Source organism: Triturus cristatus, chromosome 11 (assembly GCF_964204655.1).
Source record: "Triturus cristatus chromosome 11, aTriCri1.1, whole genome shotgun sequence".
NCBI classification, from domain to species: Eukaryota; Metazoa; Chordata; class Amphibia; order Caudata; family Salamandridae; genus Triturus; species Triturus cristatus.
Window position 1 is genome coordinate 584,887,726 of NC_140594.1, and position 18,280 is coordinate 584,906,005.

General features: G+C 46.9%; 1 protein-coding gene across 10 annotated transcripts in view; it reads right to left on the reverse strand.

The window, feature by feature from the left end:
• The window catches only part of XPO7 (exportin 7), a 598,229-nt gene that overhangs the window by 171,801 nt on the left and 408,148 nt on the right, over nt 1-18,280 (reverse strand). For all 10 annotated transcript variants that reach the window (XM_085633849.1, XM_085633846.1, XM_085633854.1 and 7 more), the window contains one exon: nt 14,387-14,495. In XM_085633849.1, the coding sequence (XP_085489975.1) occupies nt 14,387-14,495 (109 nt within the window). The remainder of the gene's footprint in view (nt 1-14,386; nt 14,496-18,280) is intronic.

An 18,280-nucleotide genomic window follows, 5' to 3' on the forward strand; every position in this document is an offset into this window, starting at 1 on the left:
GGGTCAGGCAAGACCTAAAAAGGACCCATTTAGAGCCCAGGGACTTAACAGATGGCAACAGCTCAGAAGACAATCTTAAACAAGGGAGAGTGAGAGGAACTTGAGGAGTCATCCTAGGACTACCTCTCCATTTTAAATATGTACACAACCAATATTGATTAGCAAGCTCAGTTAGAACAGTAAATTACTCCTATTCTATCAAGGAACATTTGCTCTAGAGATGTAAAAAATGTTAACAAGGTATTCCTCACTCACTCTTGGTGACATGCTTCATCATTGAGGCCCCTTCATCAGTAACCTCATGGTAAGTGGTGGACTCACGTGAGCTCTTTAAGAAGAGGTATATTGTTTAGTGTTACAGGGCTTTTACATTTTATTAGGACCTGGCTGATGCCAATTCGTTTTTTTTTTTTTTTTTACAATTTTTACCTGGCCTGTGACTAAAAATAGATAGAAATGGATAGTGGGTGTATTGACAATTATTAGGTCTCCTCCCCCTACCATCCCTTATGAGTAACATGTTTCAACATAACCCTAGTACTTGGAGTATCTGTAGACTCATCAGGAACCTCGTTTTTCATTCTCCCCACCTTCCTTCACCTGGAATATATGTGTAAGGAAGGCAAAAGAAATTATAATTTTACTGATTACCTATGCTGAAGGTGTAGAGGAAATTATCATAAGAAATAAGCATTATTCTCTCAAGTTATTTCAATCTCCAGCCCCTTAGGTGAAGCACTCCACTGCACACTTTGCCACTTGGGGAAACCTTTTCTCACTGATCTCATTAGCCAAATGGGCTGATGGATTCTGCAGCTATTGCCACTTCATGCTATATGGTGCAGGAGCTGCAAGAGAAAATCTACTGAATCTTCTGCTCCCTACTTTAGTGTGTATCCCAGTACAAACGCACAAGTTACTACTTGTGTAACGATATATCTGTAAGAGACATTAGTTAGTGATAGATTCCTTACCTTAGAATATCCCCAGGCGTCAGACTGGATCCGGAAAGGTTTCGTCAGCAGTACCCCTGCGCGTCGGAAGGTGGCGTCCTGCGGCTCTGCATCCGTCGCTGGTGTCGTAAGCGCCAAGATGACGTCACGGAGACTACTTAGGTGCTACCCATGCGCACTGACGTCAGTTCTGTACACGACTTTCCGTGCCAGGAACGCAGAGCCATGCAATAAACTGACCACTGGTGCCATGAAACTAGGGCCCTGAAAAGGATGACCGTAACCCTAGAAATCAGTTCGCAGAACAGGGAGGATGGGTGGGGCGGTAAGGAATCTATCACTAACTAATGTCTCTTACAGATATATCGTTACACAAGTAGTAACTTGTGCATCTGAAAGAGACAAGTTAGTGATAGATTCCTTACCTTAGAATAGATACCCCAGCAATACCTACCCCGGAGGTGGGTCTGTGAACCAAAATCACACCAGAAAGTCCCAGAGAACCGAACGGCCAAAGAAGCAGTCTCTCCGGACTTAACTGTCTAGGCAGTAGTGCTTGGTAAAAGTGTGCAGCGAGGCCCACGTAGCTGCCTGAACGATGTCCTGCAAGGGAACGCCGCGTCCCCAAGTAGTAGTGGCCGCCGTTGCCCTGGTAGAATGGACACGCAGCCCCACAGGAGGCTCCTTCTAAGCCAACGAGTAACAGGCTTTGAAGCAGAGAACGACCCACCGAGAGATGGTCCATTTGTGTACGGCCCGACCTCTTTTGGCGCCCACGTAGCCAACAAAAAGTTGGTCATCCACCCGGAACTGTTGTGTGCGATTCAGAACGAGAGCGCACGTTTTGGGTCCAGACGATGGAGCCTCTATTCTTCTTTTGAAGGATGCGGAGGCGGAATGAAGGTGGGCCAAGTGATGGTCTGCCCGATGTGGAAGGGCGTGACAACCTTTGGCAAGAAAGAAGGACGAGTCCTTAAAACCAATTTGTCTGGATGAACAGAGAGAAAAGGAGGTTTAGAAGAAAGAGCCTGGAGCTCACTCACTCATCTGGCAGAGGAGATAGCTACCAAGAAAGCCGTCTTGAGAGTGGGAAGACATAAAGGACAGTTATGAAGTGGCTCAAAGGGAGCACACATCCGATAAGTCAAGACAAGATTTAAGTCCAATTGAGGCATTATGAAGGGCACAGGAGGAAACGTGTGTAATGCCTTTCAGGAAGCGATCAACAATTGGGGACTTAAAAAGAGTAGGCTGATCTGGAAGCCGTAGAAAGGCGGAAATGGCCGAGAGATGACCTTTGATAGTGCCCAGAGCAGAGCCCTGCTGGGCCAAAGAGAGAAGAAACAGAAGGACTTCTGAAAGAGGGGCAGCAAGGGGATCCACAGCCTTTGCTGTGCACCATGCCACAAATTTGTTCCACTTGCAGGCGTATACCGCCTTAGTGGAGGTACGCCTGCAAGAATAATGTCACAGACTTCGGAAGGAAGGTCGAAAGCTGTCAACTGTCGCCGCTCAATCTCCACGCATGGAGGTGGAGGCTGGGCAGGTTCGGGTGGAGGACCGTCCCCTGTTGCTGCGACAGAAAATCCTCCCGAAGAGGCAGTCGAATCTGGGGCGCAATCGCCATGCTGAGTAGCTCGGGATACCAGTATCTTCGTGCCCAATCTGGATCCACAAGGATGACTTGGGGCCGGTCGCGCCGAATCTTCTTCAACACTCTGGGCAGAAGTGGTATAGGCTGAAAGGAATACAACAGACAGCAGCTCCACACGTGACGAAAAGCGTCGCCGAGTGAGTGCCGCCTTGGAAATTCCAACGAGCAGAATTGATGACATTGTGCCTTCTCTTCGGTGGTGAATAGATCTAACCAAGGCTCTCCCCACTGCAGAAAGAGACCTTGCTCCACCTCCGAGTGAAGACGCCATTTGTGATCCATTATGCACCGGCGGCTGAGTTCTTCCGCTCTGGCGTTCAGAGAACCTGCCAGGTGTTAAACCACCAAGTTAATGCCTTGATGTTCCAGCCATGTCCAGAGGCGGAGAGCCTCCTGACATAGGGTCCACGACCCCACCCCGCCCTGTTTGTTGCAATACCACATGGCGGCGGTGTTGTCTGTGAACACCTGCACTACACTTCCCTAGACAGAGGGAAGGAATGCTTTTAGTGCAAGTCGGATCGCCCGAAGCTCCAAAAGGTTGATATGGAGCCGGGACTCCGCCGGAGACCAGAGGCCCCTGATCTCCGCCGCTCCCAGGCGACAGTCCCAATCCCAGGAGGGACACATCCGTCACCACTGTGTGCTCCGGTTGGGGAAGGGAGAGGGATCTGCCCTTGACCCAATCGCGATTTGTGAGCCACCAATGCAAGTCGTGTGCAGTGCCCTCCGAGATCTGGACGTGATTGGACAAGATGCCCTGATGCTGCATCAACTGGAACTTCAGGTCCCACTGCAAAGCCCGCATATGCCATCTGGCATGTTGCACTAGCAGGATGCAGGAGGCCATGAGGCCCAGGAGCCGGAGGGTCATCCTGACTGAAACCCGGGATAGAGGCTTAAAGATCAGAATCATAGCCTGAATATCCCAGACTTGCTGCTCGGGAGGATAAACCCGAAACTGCATCGAATCCAGAACCGCTCCGATGAAGGGAGCTTCTGAGAGGGACTCGGGTGCGACTTTGGGACGTTGAGGGAGAACCCCAGCAAATGCAGGAGGTCGTCTGGAGGTGGGAGAAGACTGCCTGGGGCGAGCCCACCTTTAACAACCAGTCGTCGAAATAGGGGAAGACTGAAACCCCTGATCTGCGCAGATGAGCTGCGACCACCGCCATCACCTTCGTGAACACCCGAGGGGCACTGGTAAGGCTGAAGGGGAGCACGGCAAACTGAAAGTGCTCTTGGCCCACCGTGAACCGCAGGTAACGCCGGTGGGCCGGCAGGACGGGGATGTGAAAATAAGCGTCCTGCAAGTCCAAAGCTACCATCCAGTCTCCAGGGTTGAGGGCAGTCAAGACATGAGCTAGAGTCAACATCTTGAACTTCTCCTTCCGGAGGAAGCGGTTGACGTTCCTGAGGTCCAAGATGGGACGCAGGCCCCCTTTCTCTTTCTTGGGGACCAGAAAGTAGTGGGAATAACAACCACGTCCTAGTTCTGGCCCAGGAACGCGCTCGATGGCACCCTTGGCGAAAAGGACCGCGACTGCTGGAGAAGCGCAAAATAGTCCCCCGACATGCGGTGGAACTGAGGTGGCATGGCTGGAGGTGTAGTCTCGAAGGGGAGGGGGTAGCTCCTTCGGACGATTTACAGCATCCACCTGTCCAAGGTAACGGAACGCCAGTGAGGAAGGTGATGGGGAATCCTGCCACCCACCAGTGTGGGGTGTGCCCCAAAGGACTAGGAAGGCTTTGAGGCGGAAGCTGCGGGAGCGGAGGTGGACAGACCCGCACGCTGGCCCGCTGCCCGCCTCGGCGGGAACCACGTCCGCAGCCGTGCAGAGGTTGGTTCTGCGCAGGCTTCTGGCTGAACGAACGTGTCGGGCGCCCCTTCCGTGGCCACGAAAGGAACAAAAAGCAGACGTGGCTGGGCGCGTGGAGAGACCTAAGGGCTTGGCCGTGGCCTGGGTGTCCTTTAAATGCTATAGCGCACTATCTGCCTTATCGCAAAATAGGCGAGTACCATCAAAGGGCATGTCCATAAATGAACTTTTAACATCCCCCGAAAAACCAGTGGACCGCAACCAGGCGTGGCGACGGAGGGCCACCGTTGTGGAAATCGCCCTACACAGTAAGTCCGCGGCGTCCAGTCCACACCTAATGGCGAACTTTGCTGCATCTTTCCCCTCAGCACCAGCTTGGGAAAGCACTGTCCGAGCGTCCTCTGGACACTGAGGCAGCACCTGAGCAACCGTGTTCCACACAGCATGGGAATAGCGGTCCAAGAGGCATGCGGTGTTCACCGACCGCAGCCCTAAGCTGGCAGATGAAAACAGTTTCTTGCCGAACTGTTCCAGCTTTTTGGATTCCTTATCCAGCGTAGCGGTAGGGAATGCGCTTTGGGAAGTGGTCGCCTGGATGACCAGGCTCTCCGGGGTTGGGTGGGTGGACAGAAAAGCAGGGCCACATTCTTATCCACGGGAACCCCCGTGGCCAGTCTAGACCAGGTGCCCATCAAGACGTCAGTTAATGCCTCATTGAACTGAAGCAGGGGCTTCGAAGAGCTTGTCGCCGGCTGAAGTACTTCAGTGAGGAGATTAGTCTTGAGGGTCACTGTAGGCAGGTCAAGGTCAAGGGCCTCAGCTGCTCTATGGAGCACCATAGTGTATGTGGCGTCCTCCTCCATAGCCACAGCAGGAGGAGAAAGAAAACCAGGGTCAGAGAGGTCAAGACCACCGGCATCCTCTAGCTCGGGGGGGGGGGGGGGGGGGGGGGGGGGGGCAGGGGAATACAAATGGTCAAATGACACCGGGAACGGCGCCGGTCCGGCTCCGTGTCTCAATTAGGGTCCCAACCAGGAGCAAAATTGTCGGGAACCCAGGCAAGGGCAGAGGTGGAGCGAACGGAACCCACTGCGGTGCCGGGATCGGAGCAGTGGGCGGCACCGGAGCCGCCGGCAGTAAGGGAGGGCCCTCAACTAGGACTGCGGGGCCCGAAGGCGCGCTGGCGGAAGACCGAGGCCTGAAGAAGCGGTCCATGGCTGCAAGAAAATCTTGCATCTGGGCAGGAGTCGCCGATTAACCCGGTTAAGGTGGGTAGGCCGCGGGACTCACAGGCTCCAAAGGAGCCGCGGGGGTGGTCGGACAGCGGAAACGCTTCTTCGACTCCTTATGACGTCTCTTACCCGAATCAGAGTGAGAAGACTTCGACCCCGGGGAGCGATGACGATGGCTCCGCGAGCGATTCCTCGAGCGACCCCTGGACCTGGAACGGCGTGGAGAAGACTGCCGGGCCTCCAGTAGCTTACGGGACTGCTCTCGCAAGGCCTTCGGAGCCATGGCCAGACAGTCGGAACATGACCGGGAGTCATGGTCGCGCTCCAGACAGTAGGGACAGACGCCATGGGGGTCGGCCACCAACATCGTACGGCGACAGGCTCCGCAGGATTTAAATCCCGGCATCCCTACGTGGCACCAGGAGTCAAAGACTCAAAAATGGAAGACAAAAAGTCTCAAAGTTTAGTCAAAAAGTGACTAGGGAACGTGCTCTAACCGGATCTGCGCTTGCTGGCGCGGAAAAAGAAAAAACTGATGTCAGCGCAAATGGGTGGCGCCTAAGTAGTCTCCGTGACGTCATCTCGCCGCTTACGACGCCAGCGACGGACGTGGAGCCGCACGACGCCACCTTCCGACGCACACTGGTCCTGCTGACGAAAACTTTCCGGATCCCGTCTGACGACTGGGGATATTCTAAGGTAAGGAATCTATCACTAACGTGTCTTTCAGATGTATTTCCACCTAATAGTGCTGAAACAGGATTCGATCATTCGTTAAATGCAGGGCTCGCTTATATGTTATTAGAGTCGGGCAGCTGTCACTCTTGTGAATCAAAAAGTAAGTTGGTTATAAATCAATCTATTTTATCATTAACTAGTGCAATTCAGAACTATTATAATTTAGAGAAGAGCACCTATAAAAATGTACAGAATCATGTTCAACTTATTTGGAAATCAAGTGGAGACTGGTGACATAATAGTAAGTGAAGAGCAGGGACTGCATCGAGAAATCACGATACAAATGTGGGCCAGAAAGGCTCCTATGCCGGAGGTGTAGAAAGGAGGACGCAAACCAGTCCCATCCGTGGACTGCTTATGTTAAAAGGGGGCAGTAAGTTGTAAATAAGTATGGCCCCAAAAGGAATCAATCCGATCAAGTCTCGTATAAGATGGAATGCCTGGCGGCCAGCCGGCTCGCGTCTGATGGAATTTCAATCCAATTTCAACTTGGAAACATTGGGTAGAAAGTTGCTGAATAAGGAATATGCTACTTACCAGTATGCATCTGTTCTTGGCATGTAGAGCTGCAGAGCCACACACTTAGGATAGTAGATCGCCATCTGGTGTTGGGCTTGGATGCTTGCAGGTTGTTGTTGTCTTCGGAAGAAATCTTTGGTCACGAGATAGGTGACTCCTCCCTTGGACTACACTGCGCATGGGCATCAACTCCATGCTCAGATTGTTTTTCGCCATGATGGGAAATGATGGGAGTGTGTAGAAAAGAGAGAGATGTCCATGTGTAATGTCTAAGTAAGACGCTGCTGGAACAGACACAGGTCCCGGGGAGGTGGGTGGGCGTGTGTGGCTCTGCAGCTCTACATGCCAAGAACAGATGCATACTGGTAAGTAGCATATTCCGTTCGAGGCATATGAGCTGCAGATCACACACTTAGGATAGACTATATAGCAGTGTCTCCCCTAGCGGTGGTCACCTGTATCGGTTGCAGCAGTTTGAAATAAAGTTTTAACGACAGCCTGACCCACAGAAGCTTGATGCTTTGCTTGCACGTCAACACAATAGTGTTGAGTGAAGGTGTGTGTTGTAGACCATGTGGCTGCCTTACAAATATCTTATAAGGGAATGTTTCCTAAGAATGCCATGGAAGCCCCTATTTTGCGTGTGGAATGCGCTCTAGGGGGAACTGATAGTGTGCGTTTAGCCTTGTGGTAGCAGATTTGTATACATTTAACTATCCACCTGGCTATCCCGGATTTGGAAATGGGGTTGCCTTTATGGTGTGGAGAAAATGATTTGGTTCTGTCAATGTAGTAAAGCAGGGCTCTTTTAACGTCTAAGGTATGAAGAGCTCTTTCAGCTACTGACTCCGGATTTGGGAAGAACACTGGTAGCTCAACTGATTGGTTAAGATGGAACGGAGATGTTACTTTTGGCAGGAATTTGGGATTTGTCCTAAGAACCACTTTGCTGCGGTGTAATTGTAGGAATGGTTCTTGTATGGTTAAAGCCTGGATTTCACTTACCCTTCTAAGGGATGTGAAAGCAATAAGGAAAGCCACTTTCCATGTGAGGAACTGCAGTTCGCATTTATGCATAGGTTCAAATGGGAGTCCCATGAGCCTTGTAAGAACAATGTTTAGATTCCACACTGGGAAAGGTGGTAATCTGGGCGGAATAATTCTCTTAAGGCCTTCCATGAAGGCTTTAATCGCAGGTACTCTAAATAGTGACAAGTGTTGATTTTGTAAGTAGGCTGTTAATGCTGCTAGGTGGAGACATATGGATGAGTACGCTAAATTACATCTTTGCAAGTGTAGTAAGTAGCAAATGATGTTCTGGATAGATGCATCCAGTGGGCGTATATCATTGTTAGTGCAGTAAATGGCAAATCTTTTCCATTTTGCAGCATAGCAGGCTCTAGTGGTAGGTCGTCTGGGCTCTTTTATAATATTCATGCAGTCTGGTGGTAGGTTGAGGTAACCGAACTCTAGAACTTCAGGAGCCAGATCGCTAGATTCAATTGACCTGGATCTTGGTGTCTGATTTCTCCACGGTTCTGGGTTAATAAGGACGGGGAGAGGCGCAGTTTTTGGTGTGGAGCTAGAGAGAGTTCCAGTAGCGTTGTGAACCAGGGCTGGCGTGCCCATGTGGGAGCTACTAGGATCAGTTTGAGAGACTGTTGCCGGAGCTTGCGTACCACGAATGGAATGAGTGGGAGAGGCGGAAAAGCGTACGCAAATCTGCCTGACCAGTTCATCCATATCGCATTGCCCTTCGACTGTGGGTGGGGAAACCTGGTGGCGAAGGTTGGGCATTTTGCGTTTTTGTGTGTGGCGAACAGATCTATGTCTGGTTGGCCCCATTGTTGAAAAAAAGGGGAGTAAGACTTGTGGGTGTAATTCCCATTCGTGGATCTGTTGAGCCTGATGACGTAATCTGATTGTGAACCCCTGGAAGGTGTTCTGCAAGTAGGTATATGTTCTGGGGAACGGCCCATCTCCAAATGTTCTGTGCGAGCTGGGACAGCTGGAGAGAATGTGTGCCTCCTTGTTTTTGTATATAATACATGGCTGTCGTGTTGTCCGTACTGATGAGGACAGTCTTGTTGTGGAGATGTTTTTGGAATGATTTTAGTGCTAGGAATATTGCCAGTAGTTCCAGGTAATTGATATGGAGCGCTTTCTGTTGAGTGGTCCATTTGCCCTGAGTGGTGTGTCCTAGGAGATGGGCTCCCTATCCCGTGAGTGATGCGTCCGTTGTTAGCACTAATTGTGGAAGAGGCTCGAGGAACGGCCGCCCTTTGGACAGGTTTATTGTGTTCCACCATTTTAGAGAGCGACGTGAGCGGCTGTCCACCAACACCAGATCTGTTAGTTGTCGGTGAGCCTGATTCCACTGACGTGCTAGACACTCTTGCAAGGGACGCATTTGTAGTCTTGCATAAGACACAATGAAGATGCATGACGCCATCATGCCTATGAGTTGCATGAACACTCTTGCTGGAAGAGAGTGTTGGGTTTGAAATTTTGCGATCAGAGCTTGTATATTGGCTATCCTGGCTGGGCTGGGATATGCCAGGGCTTTGAAGGTATTTATGGTAGCTCCCAGATATTGATGTATGTGGGAGGGTTGGAGATGAGATTTGGGATAGTTTATTGTGAATCCCAAGCTGTGTAAGAGTTGAATAGTTTGGTGAGTGTGTAGAACGCATTTGTTGAATGATTTGGATTTTATTAGCCAATCGTCTAGATACGGGAAGACATGAATTTGTTGTCTTCTGAGATGCACTGCTACAAGTGCTAGACATTTGGTGAATACTCTGGGCGCAGTTGTCACCCCGAATGGAAGGACTGTAAACTGATAGTGTTGTCCGTCCACCATAAACCGTAGGTACTTCCTGTGAGCAGGATGTATGGGAATGTGAAAATAAGCGTCCTTGAGATCTAGTGTGGCAAGGAAATCGCCTTGTTGCAGTAGTGGGAGCACTTGTTGAAGAGTGATCATATGGAAATGATCTGAGTTTATATACAGATTTAGGGGCCTGAGGTAGAGTATTGGTCTTAGAGTCCCGTCCTTTTTGGGGATTAGGAAGTACAGTGAATATACCCCTGTACCCTGATGTTGTAAGGGAACTGGTTCTATTGCGTGTTTTTGAAGCAATGAGAGAACCTCTTGTTTGAGGAGCGTGAGATGGTCTGGTGACATGGAACGCTGCTTGGGTTGTATGTGTGGGGGGTAGTGGTGAGTTCCAGGCAGTAACCATACTGGATAATTTGTCTTACCCACTTGTCTATTGTGATGGAGTGCCAGACAGGTAGGAACTGTTTGAGTCTTTCCCCGACTGGAGTGGAATGGTCTGGGGGGAGTGGAGGAAAGTCACTGTTTTGTGGCAGGGGAGGTACGAGTGTTGGTATTGCCTCGACCTCGTCCCTTGGTATCGTTTCCTCTATATCCTCCTCTAAAATACCCTCTGCTGGGGGATGTTTGTTGAGAGGCTTTGAAGGTCGAGGAGGTGTCTGCTCCCATATTCTTGGAGGCTCCTCTGTAGAAGGAGCGCCGAAAGGAGCCACGTGGTTGTGGAGACTGCAATGCTCCCATGGACTTAGCAGTCTCGGTGTCTTTTTTCATTTTTTCAAGTGCAGTGTCTACTGCTGGCCCAAATAACTGTTCTTGGTTAAATGGTTGGCTGAGTATGGTACTTTGTACTTCTGGCTTAAAGCCTGAAATGCGTAGCCAGGCATGGCGTCTGAGGAGTACACTTGTGTTTATTGCTCTAGAGGCGGTGTCTGCGGCGTCAAGTGCGCATTTAATTGACGCATTTGAGATGAGTTTTCCCTCTTGTATAAGGTAATTTGCCTGGGTCTTGTATTGGTCTGGCAGGTGTTGTAGCAGATTCTCCAACTGATCGTAGTGAGCCCTATCATAGCGTGCTAGTAGGGCTTGGGTGTTGGCAATACGCCAATGATTAGCAGCCTGTGCTGCTACTCGTTTGCCCGAGGCTTCTAATAATTTAGATTCTTTGTCAGGGGGTGGTGTATCTCCCGTGGTTTGGGAGTTGGCGCGTTTCCTTGCGTTTGCAAACGACCAAGGAATCTAGAGGGAGCTGTCCTTTGATGTAACAAGGATCTTCTGGGGCAGGTCTATATTTTTTCCTCAATTCTTGGGTTAAGCACCCTGGCACGGACGGGGTCTTTAAATACTTCTGTGGTGTGTTTTGTGACACCTTTAATCATAGGTAGAATTTGTACTGTTTTCTGTGTTGAAACGGGTCTAAGAGGAAATCTTCCTCGGGTGCATCGGAGTGCATGGTGATGCCATGGTAAAGTACTGCCCTGTTTACTAGTTGTCCAAACCCCAGGTGGTCATCTGGAGGTGATGGTTTGGAGGGATATGGTGTAGGGTCAGGCATATCTGGTAGAGGGTATGCCCAATCATCCAATGGTGCGGTATCTGGATCCGTGAATGGATGATTAGGATCACCCCCTCCCCCTAGGTCATCATCCTCCTCCTGTGGAGGTGGTGTATGTGATGGAGATGGTAGAGGTAAGGGTGGTGTAGGCAGAGGGGGTGGGGTAGAAGGTCATATGGGAGAGGAAGGAGGAATAGGTGATGTTGCCGAGTCCTTCTTTCTTATAGGAACTGGGGCAGGTGTTGTGTCCAGTTTCCATTTCTTATATGGCACTGCAGTGACATGTCCAGTCTTTGGATTAATATAGATCCTTTTTTGTGTTGGATCTGGATGGAAAAGTTCTTGTTCTTCAGGAACAGATTTTGGCGCCGATTTTTTCGGTTCCGATTGAGGTTTTGGTTGATCGGTCGAGTCTTTGGCTTTAGGAGGTGTATTATAGTCCTTAGCCGGTGGTTTTGGTGCCGATGAAGGTTTCGGTGTTGATGAAGGTTTCGGTGCCGATGAAGGTTTCGGTGCCGATGAAGGTTTCGGTGCCGAAGTTAAGTCTTTCGGCTTGGGAAGTTTCGGTGCCGGTTTATCTATGGGCCTCGATGTTTTCGGTGTCGAGGGTGTCGGATCCGATTTCGGTGCCGAGGGGTCTTTTGTCTTCAGTGCCGAAGGTGCCGGGGGTACCATTACATGCGGCTTGCTCGGGCCCGAGCCACCGGAAGGCTTATGTTTCTTTGGAGCCGAGCCTGGAGGCGGGGCTTCTGAAGGGTTTTTTTCGGTCTCGACTGAGGGCAGCTGGCGAAGTCTTGACCAATGGTTTTGGAGGGGTTGGGGCAGGGGCAGTGGTACTCACGCGTTGCCCAGGAGTAATGGGGTCGTCTGAGTCGTCTGCTTCTGAGATGATTTGAAGTTCCTCGGATACTTCTTCCGGGACATCGGGACCCTCATCAAAGATGTTTTTTGGTTCCGGGGCTGGTTTGTGTGCCATGATATGGCGTCGAGCTCTTCGAGGATCCCGAATGGTCTTTTTGGATCGAAATGCTGCGCAGGCTGGACAGCTGGCTTCGTCGTGTTCTGGTGATAAGCACAGGTTGCAGACTTTGTGATGGTCATGTGCGGAAATTTTGCTCCACACTGGGGGCATTTTTTAAACGGCGTCCTTTCCATGAGCCGTAGGCCTCACGGCGTGGATAGGCCCAGCAGCCCGCGTCGACGTCCGGAATCGAGCCGATGAATTCGATGTCGAGTGAAGGTGCTTCGATGTATTTGTAGAAGTTTTTGCGCTTCGAAAAGCTTGTATTTGAGATTTTCAACCGGAGTGGAAAAGTTACATCCGAACCCAATGGCGGAAAAAAACAATCTGAGGATGGAATTTATGCCCATGCGGACTGTAGTCCAAGGGAGGAGTCACCTATCTCGTGACCAAAGACTTCTTCCGAAGACAACAACAACCTGCAAGCATCCGAGCCCAACACCAGATGGCGATCTACTATCCTAGGTGTGTGATCTGCAGCTCATATGCCTCGAACATCAGGTTTCTCAATTCAGTGTGTATTCCGGTGGCATCTTGGCCATCAGACAGGTCTTCTTTTTAAAAGACACTGCAAATACTATATATTCACACTCCCCTTTTCACATTTCTGAAACCCTCACAACGAGCACTTCCTTTGAGCACTTTCCCTCTCGGAGCACCTATGCACATGTTCTAAAGATGCATGACTATAATGCAAATATAAAAAGAGAAGTGAACTTTCAAAATTGTTTTCCTTCAATTTATGATATGGGTGACATGATGTTTATGTATTAGGCTCTCCACTGGTTCACCCTGATGATTTAAAATGAAGCACAGAATTTCTGAACAGTTAAGAGGACAGACTATGTTTGAACCCGAGATATATACTAAAGTAGGGAGCAGATGATTAAAAAGCTCTGATTTGGAGATTTTCTTTTGCAGCGCCCACACCGCATAGCACAGAGTAGGCCCAGATGAAGAGTCCTGGAGTCTTGTGGAGCCCACTAAGCTAATGAGATAGGTGAAAAAAGGTTACACTGCGCATTGTGCAGTGGAGTGCTTCATGTGCGGGTTGGTGATTGGAATATATTATTTAAAAATAAAAAAGTATGTGAATAATTATTTTTTCTATGATTCATTCCTTTACATGTATAGGACAGGTAAGTGGTCAAATTAACTTTTGTTAATCCCTACACAGATATCTAGGCAAAGTTAAGTGGACAGTGTGACAAATGAGGCTCCTATGAAAGCCTACAAATATGTAAAGTACAAGGTTCAGGATAAAACACATTGACTGTCTGTTTATAATCTTATATATGCCTTGCAAATATTGAAAAAAAATATAACTGCAGCTCAGGACTAATATAATTTTAACCAGGAGCGATTGAGGGGTATCTTTCTATATATGTTTTTAATCTGTAGAGTTAAGGTTGCTTGATTAAGTAGGAGAAATGTATTCCTCAAATGGAGCCTGTAGGTCCATGTTTTTTGTGTGCAATAGCCCACAAGAACCAGCATTAACAGGAAATACTGGAACACCCCATCGAAAGGAGCAAGAAGTATGCAACCACCCTCAGTCCCCTTGTTCCCCATGCAAAGATCCACCTAATTAATACAGAACACATCCCATCTCCGCCAAATCGAAGAGGTTATCAAGAGTCCCGCCATTAAAATAAACAACAGGTTCTTGATCAATGGTCCAGAGATAATGAATAGGTCCTCCAAAATCCCATCTCAGGGGTTAAAAGAAACCAAGATCACCACCAAGACATGGTCTTATGAATGGGTCCCACTCCAATGAGGCAGAGAGAATTAACACCCCACCATCACCCATCCCCAGAAGCTTGAGAAAACGAACATGGCCCTCATCATAGATGGCACCCAGCGATTGTAAGCATACAAAACACCAGATGTTCCTCCTTTTTCCTTATAGGCTCCTCCAAAAGGAGCAGGAGGTCTCCAAAATGTATATTAATAGACTTCCCTTTCTACGCACACACAAGATCCAGACGTCCCAATCCCCTTTTTAATGTGGTCTGCTGTTGCACACCACACCACCCAAAATATAGAGAAAGATACCTAAATCCACCATGAGGAGACGCCCAAGTGCCGTGTAGAAGGTTGTACGACACCGCATGTCTGTCATATTTGACTGATTGTTGATGCCCAAAAAAGAAAAGTGCTCACTCTGTGAAAAAATGAGATTAGGATTAGCATATAGTCAACAAATAACCAGTCATGCACAGGTGTGACTCATCTCATAGGAAACTGAAATTCAACTAAAGATTTGTATCCCTCATGTTATACATTACATACCGTGATAATTTAGTGAAGCAGGACTGTAGTCATTGAAGGCTAACCCTTGACCATCAGGGAGAATCGCAGAGTACAAGTACATTAATATTAATAATTTTAAAAAACATTTTTGTTATTTCTGGACAATAGATTTTCTAGCATAAGCCTCACCGACAGCGCAAAAACAACCAGTCCAAGAGGACAATTTTGGTTTTAGGACTAAAAACAAGCTTGTAACGTGCTCTAGTCCAAGTCAGGAATGGGCAACCCATAGGCAACTACACACGATTTGTATGCAGGAGGCGAAAGGTAACTCATGGTTTATGCCAATTCTCAATAAAATCTACATAAAAAATGTTAAGCGTACGGTCTTTCATGAACAAGAACGTGAAGAGCAGATTCCATAATAATAAAGACCTAAAACTGCACTAAGATGAACTTTGCATAGAAAACTGGAAACAAATATGTTTGTGTGGCTACTGCTGCACATGTCCCAATAGTGGAAAGCATACGGCATGCTGGAGTAACAAATGGATGAGCAAGCACTCCAGGAAGTGTTTGGTGGCTTGGAGAGAATATAGGGATCAGGTCAATGGGCTTTTCTTTGAAGGGCTTAGAAAATAAAAGGTAAGCGATTAGCATGGCATATAGTATTAGTAGTAGGAGTATAATCTTGGTTAATTTTTTTTAGTGCCATATGGATCAGTACAATTCAACATGTTACAATAAAAACTGACAATTTCCCAAAAGTAAAAAGCACACCAGAAGATAAAATAATAAGTACATAAACAGTAAAACGCTGATATTCAGACCACTAAGACATAGAAACAATTGATCACCACATACAATAAACCTTAACATACATACTTAAAGTCCATAGGAAAGTTAAGAGCTCTATTAGTATACAAAGCAATATAATGTGAAAGGTGTAAATGTTAGCAAAACTAAAAAAAAAAGTAGAAAAGACCTTACATGGAAAGCTCCAATAAGAAAATTTGAAACGGCAAAATGGGTTTCTAATTCTTTTAACATTTGCAGCTGGATAAAAAGCAGGTCTTGCTTGTCTGAAATTCAATTTAGGAGCGGATGTTGTTTACATAATGGTTTAAATAAGTTACAGAACATAATAAAGTGCCTGGTGTTTTGCGATGAGATTGAATCACAAGGACAGGGAGGCAGAACTTGAGCAAACTGTTTGAGCCTAGAGCTAATTCAAAAGATAGTGTATCATACATAATCTAAAATGAGTCAATATAAAATGGTAAAGGTAGATAAGGTTAAAATGTGGTTATAGTTTCGTAGAATTTGGTTAACTCATTTTCTTCTTTCCTAGGATTTAAGAAGGCTAATTTTGTTCACTATCAGCTTTAGCTATAAGATCACACTGGGTAACAATTCTGCTCATCCCAAGTCCACAAAAAATGTTTTGAATAAGTAAGGTTTATTGTATAGCCCCATCTAATCTTAAACATACTTGATAATTAATCTTAAAATCAATAATCTTAAAACAGTAGTGCAATCAATAGTCCTCTCAAAACGGGACTACGGCAACATCACCGAAATGTCGTTGTGCGCCCTAAAGAGCAACTGTCAATGCGGCTGCCAGACTCTTCACAGGAATTAAATGGTTTGAGCACATCTCATCTTCACTCAATAGTCTCAATTGGTTTCCCACTGAAGGAGTATACATCTTCAAGACAGCTTGCATCACCCACAAAATCTTTCATACAAAGAACCCCAAATACTTAGAAACCAAACTATCGAGAGCAGAAGAGGCCGGGCAGTGAGAAGCTCTAACCCACTTTTTCTCATACCTCCAAATCTGAAGAAAAAATAATCCCAGGCGCACTCTTTCTAAGGAAAGGACCTTCACTACATCCCATCCTGTTCGTGCCTCAAATGGGACCTCAAATCTTTACCGCTTTAACAACTACTTCAACTTGCCCACAAACTGATCCACGTTTCCCAAAGATCCATCCCAAAGTGACACAATCCTCCAATGCGGGCACCTGACGTGTGCAGTGTATAATCTCTTCACTATTACCATTCCCTCAATGCTGTATTGTTATTTTCTATTTCTCGGACTGTTTGACTACCTTATTGATGTGTTGTTCTATATTCTTTGGTTGACTGTTGCGACTCACACGAATCCTCACATGTAGTGCGAGAACATTTCATCACATGACATATAAAGCACTCTGATGCCTTCAGGTCTAGCTAGCGATATATAAAATTCCAATATAAAATAAAATTAAAATAAATAAATAAGAGTCACCATAATGGACCATAGTTTGGCACAGTTGACACGATCGATCGTAGAGCTAAGGTCTATAATGGCCATGCGTATGGACTCCCAAATTAGCAAATGTGCATTTGCTGATAATGAGATTTAAGTTCAGACAATGCCTGATCATGCCCAAACCTGATCTGAACCCATACTGCAGGTCAGAAGTAAGGTTACTGTCACTCGCCCAGATGGTTAGTCAGTCCACAAGAACGCATCCGGATATCTTGACAATAAAGTCTATCCGTGAAATTTGTCTACAGTTGCTGGAGTCGTTTTTTGTTGCCCTTTTTAAATACTGGAATAATTGATTGTGAACAGGAGGGGGTGGGGGGTGTTTTAACAGCTGATTTTAAGGTAATAGATATTAAGGTGGCCAAAAGGTCAAGCTTTTGCTTGCATATACCCAGAGGGACTCTGACTGGTACCATTACCTCTCCTTTGGTTTTCAGTGAAAGCCACAATAAATTCCTCAAAAGATATCCCAGGTGACACATCAATCGAAACACAGGGTACAAAAGATAACACTGAATCAACAGCACACATTTATAAAAAATATAAAACCCAATCATTTGACGGTATGCCTAACCCAAGGAATAGGGAGCTATTGCTCTGCCAAAAGGGGGAGTTCACTACCCTCCACAATAGCCCACTATCTTTCAACGAATATGCAGGCAAATTTTATATGACTCCAAGCCACTTCACTGATGGCTGCTTTTCTAGCTTTGATAGCGGTTTTAAAAGCCAATCAAAAGCCAATCTGTAGGCAGATACTTCCAGATGAGAACAAGGTATTCTGTTTAAGGCAAGCATGAGATTGCAGTGTGTTGAGGTAAATGTGGTATCAAACCATTTGGGAAAGTTCTCCAAAGAGACCCTAAAAGAAGCAGTTAAAAACATCCTAATAACTGGCACTAATAGAATTTAAAAAAAATAAAGACTACATTATGTGAGATGTCCATGTTGAGGCAATCATAAAAATCCTCAAGCAACAGGACATCAATTGTTCACAAAAATGTGTTGGAATAATGTTATTCCAATGGAGCCTGCAACGTCGATCCTGGAGATTTTCCTGTCCTGAGATACAATATAACTGACATTTTGTCACAAATGCCCTAATTAAGAGACCAATAATGGATTATGGTTGCTAAAGTTACTTACAATAACTTGTAAATTGATAGTAACATTGAAAAGAGTAGGACAGATAAAAACAGACAACTATACTTTCGTCACCTTCACCACTATGGGAGGGAACAATAGGGTTGGATGAAAAACCAAGACCATAGATAGATAATGTTATATTCTTAGAGAAGGTCATTCAATTTCTCGCCATGCCAGTTACAGTTAAAGTAAGTACCGTCAATAAACTGAGATGAGAATGAAATGGCAGAAGT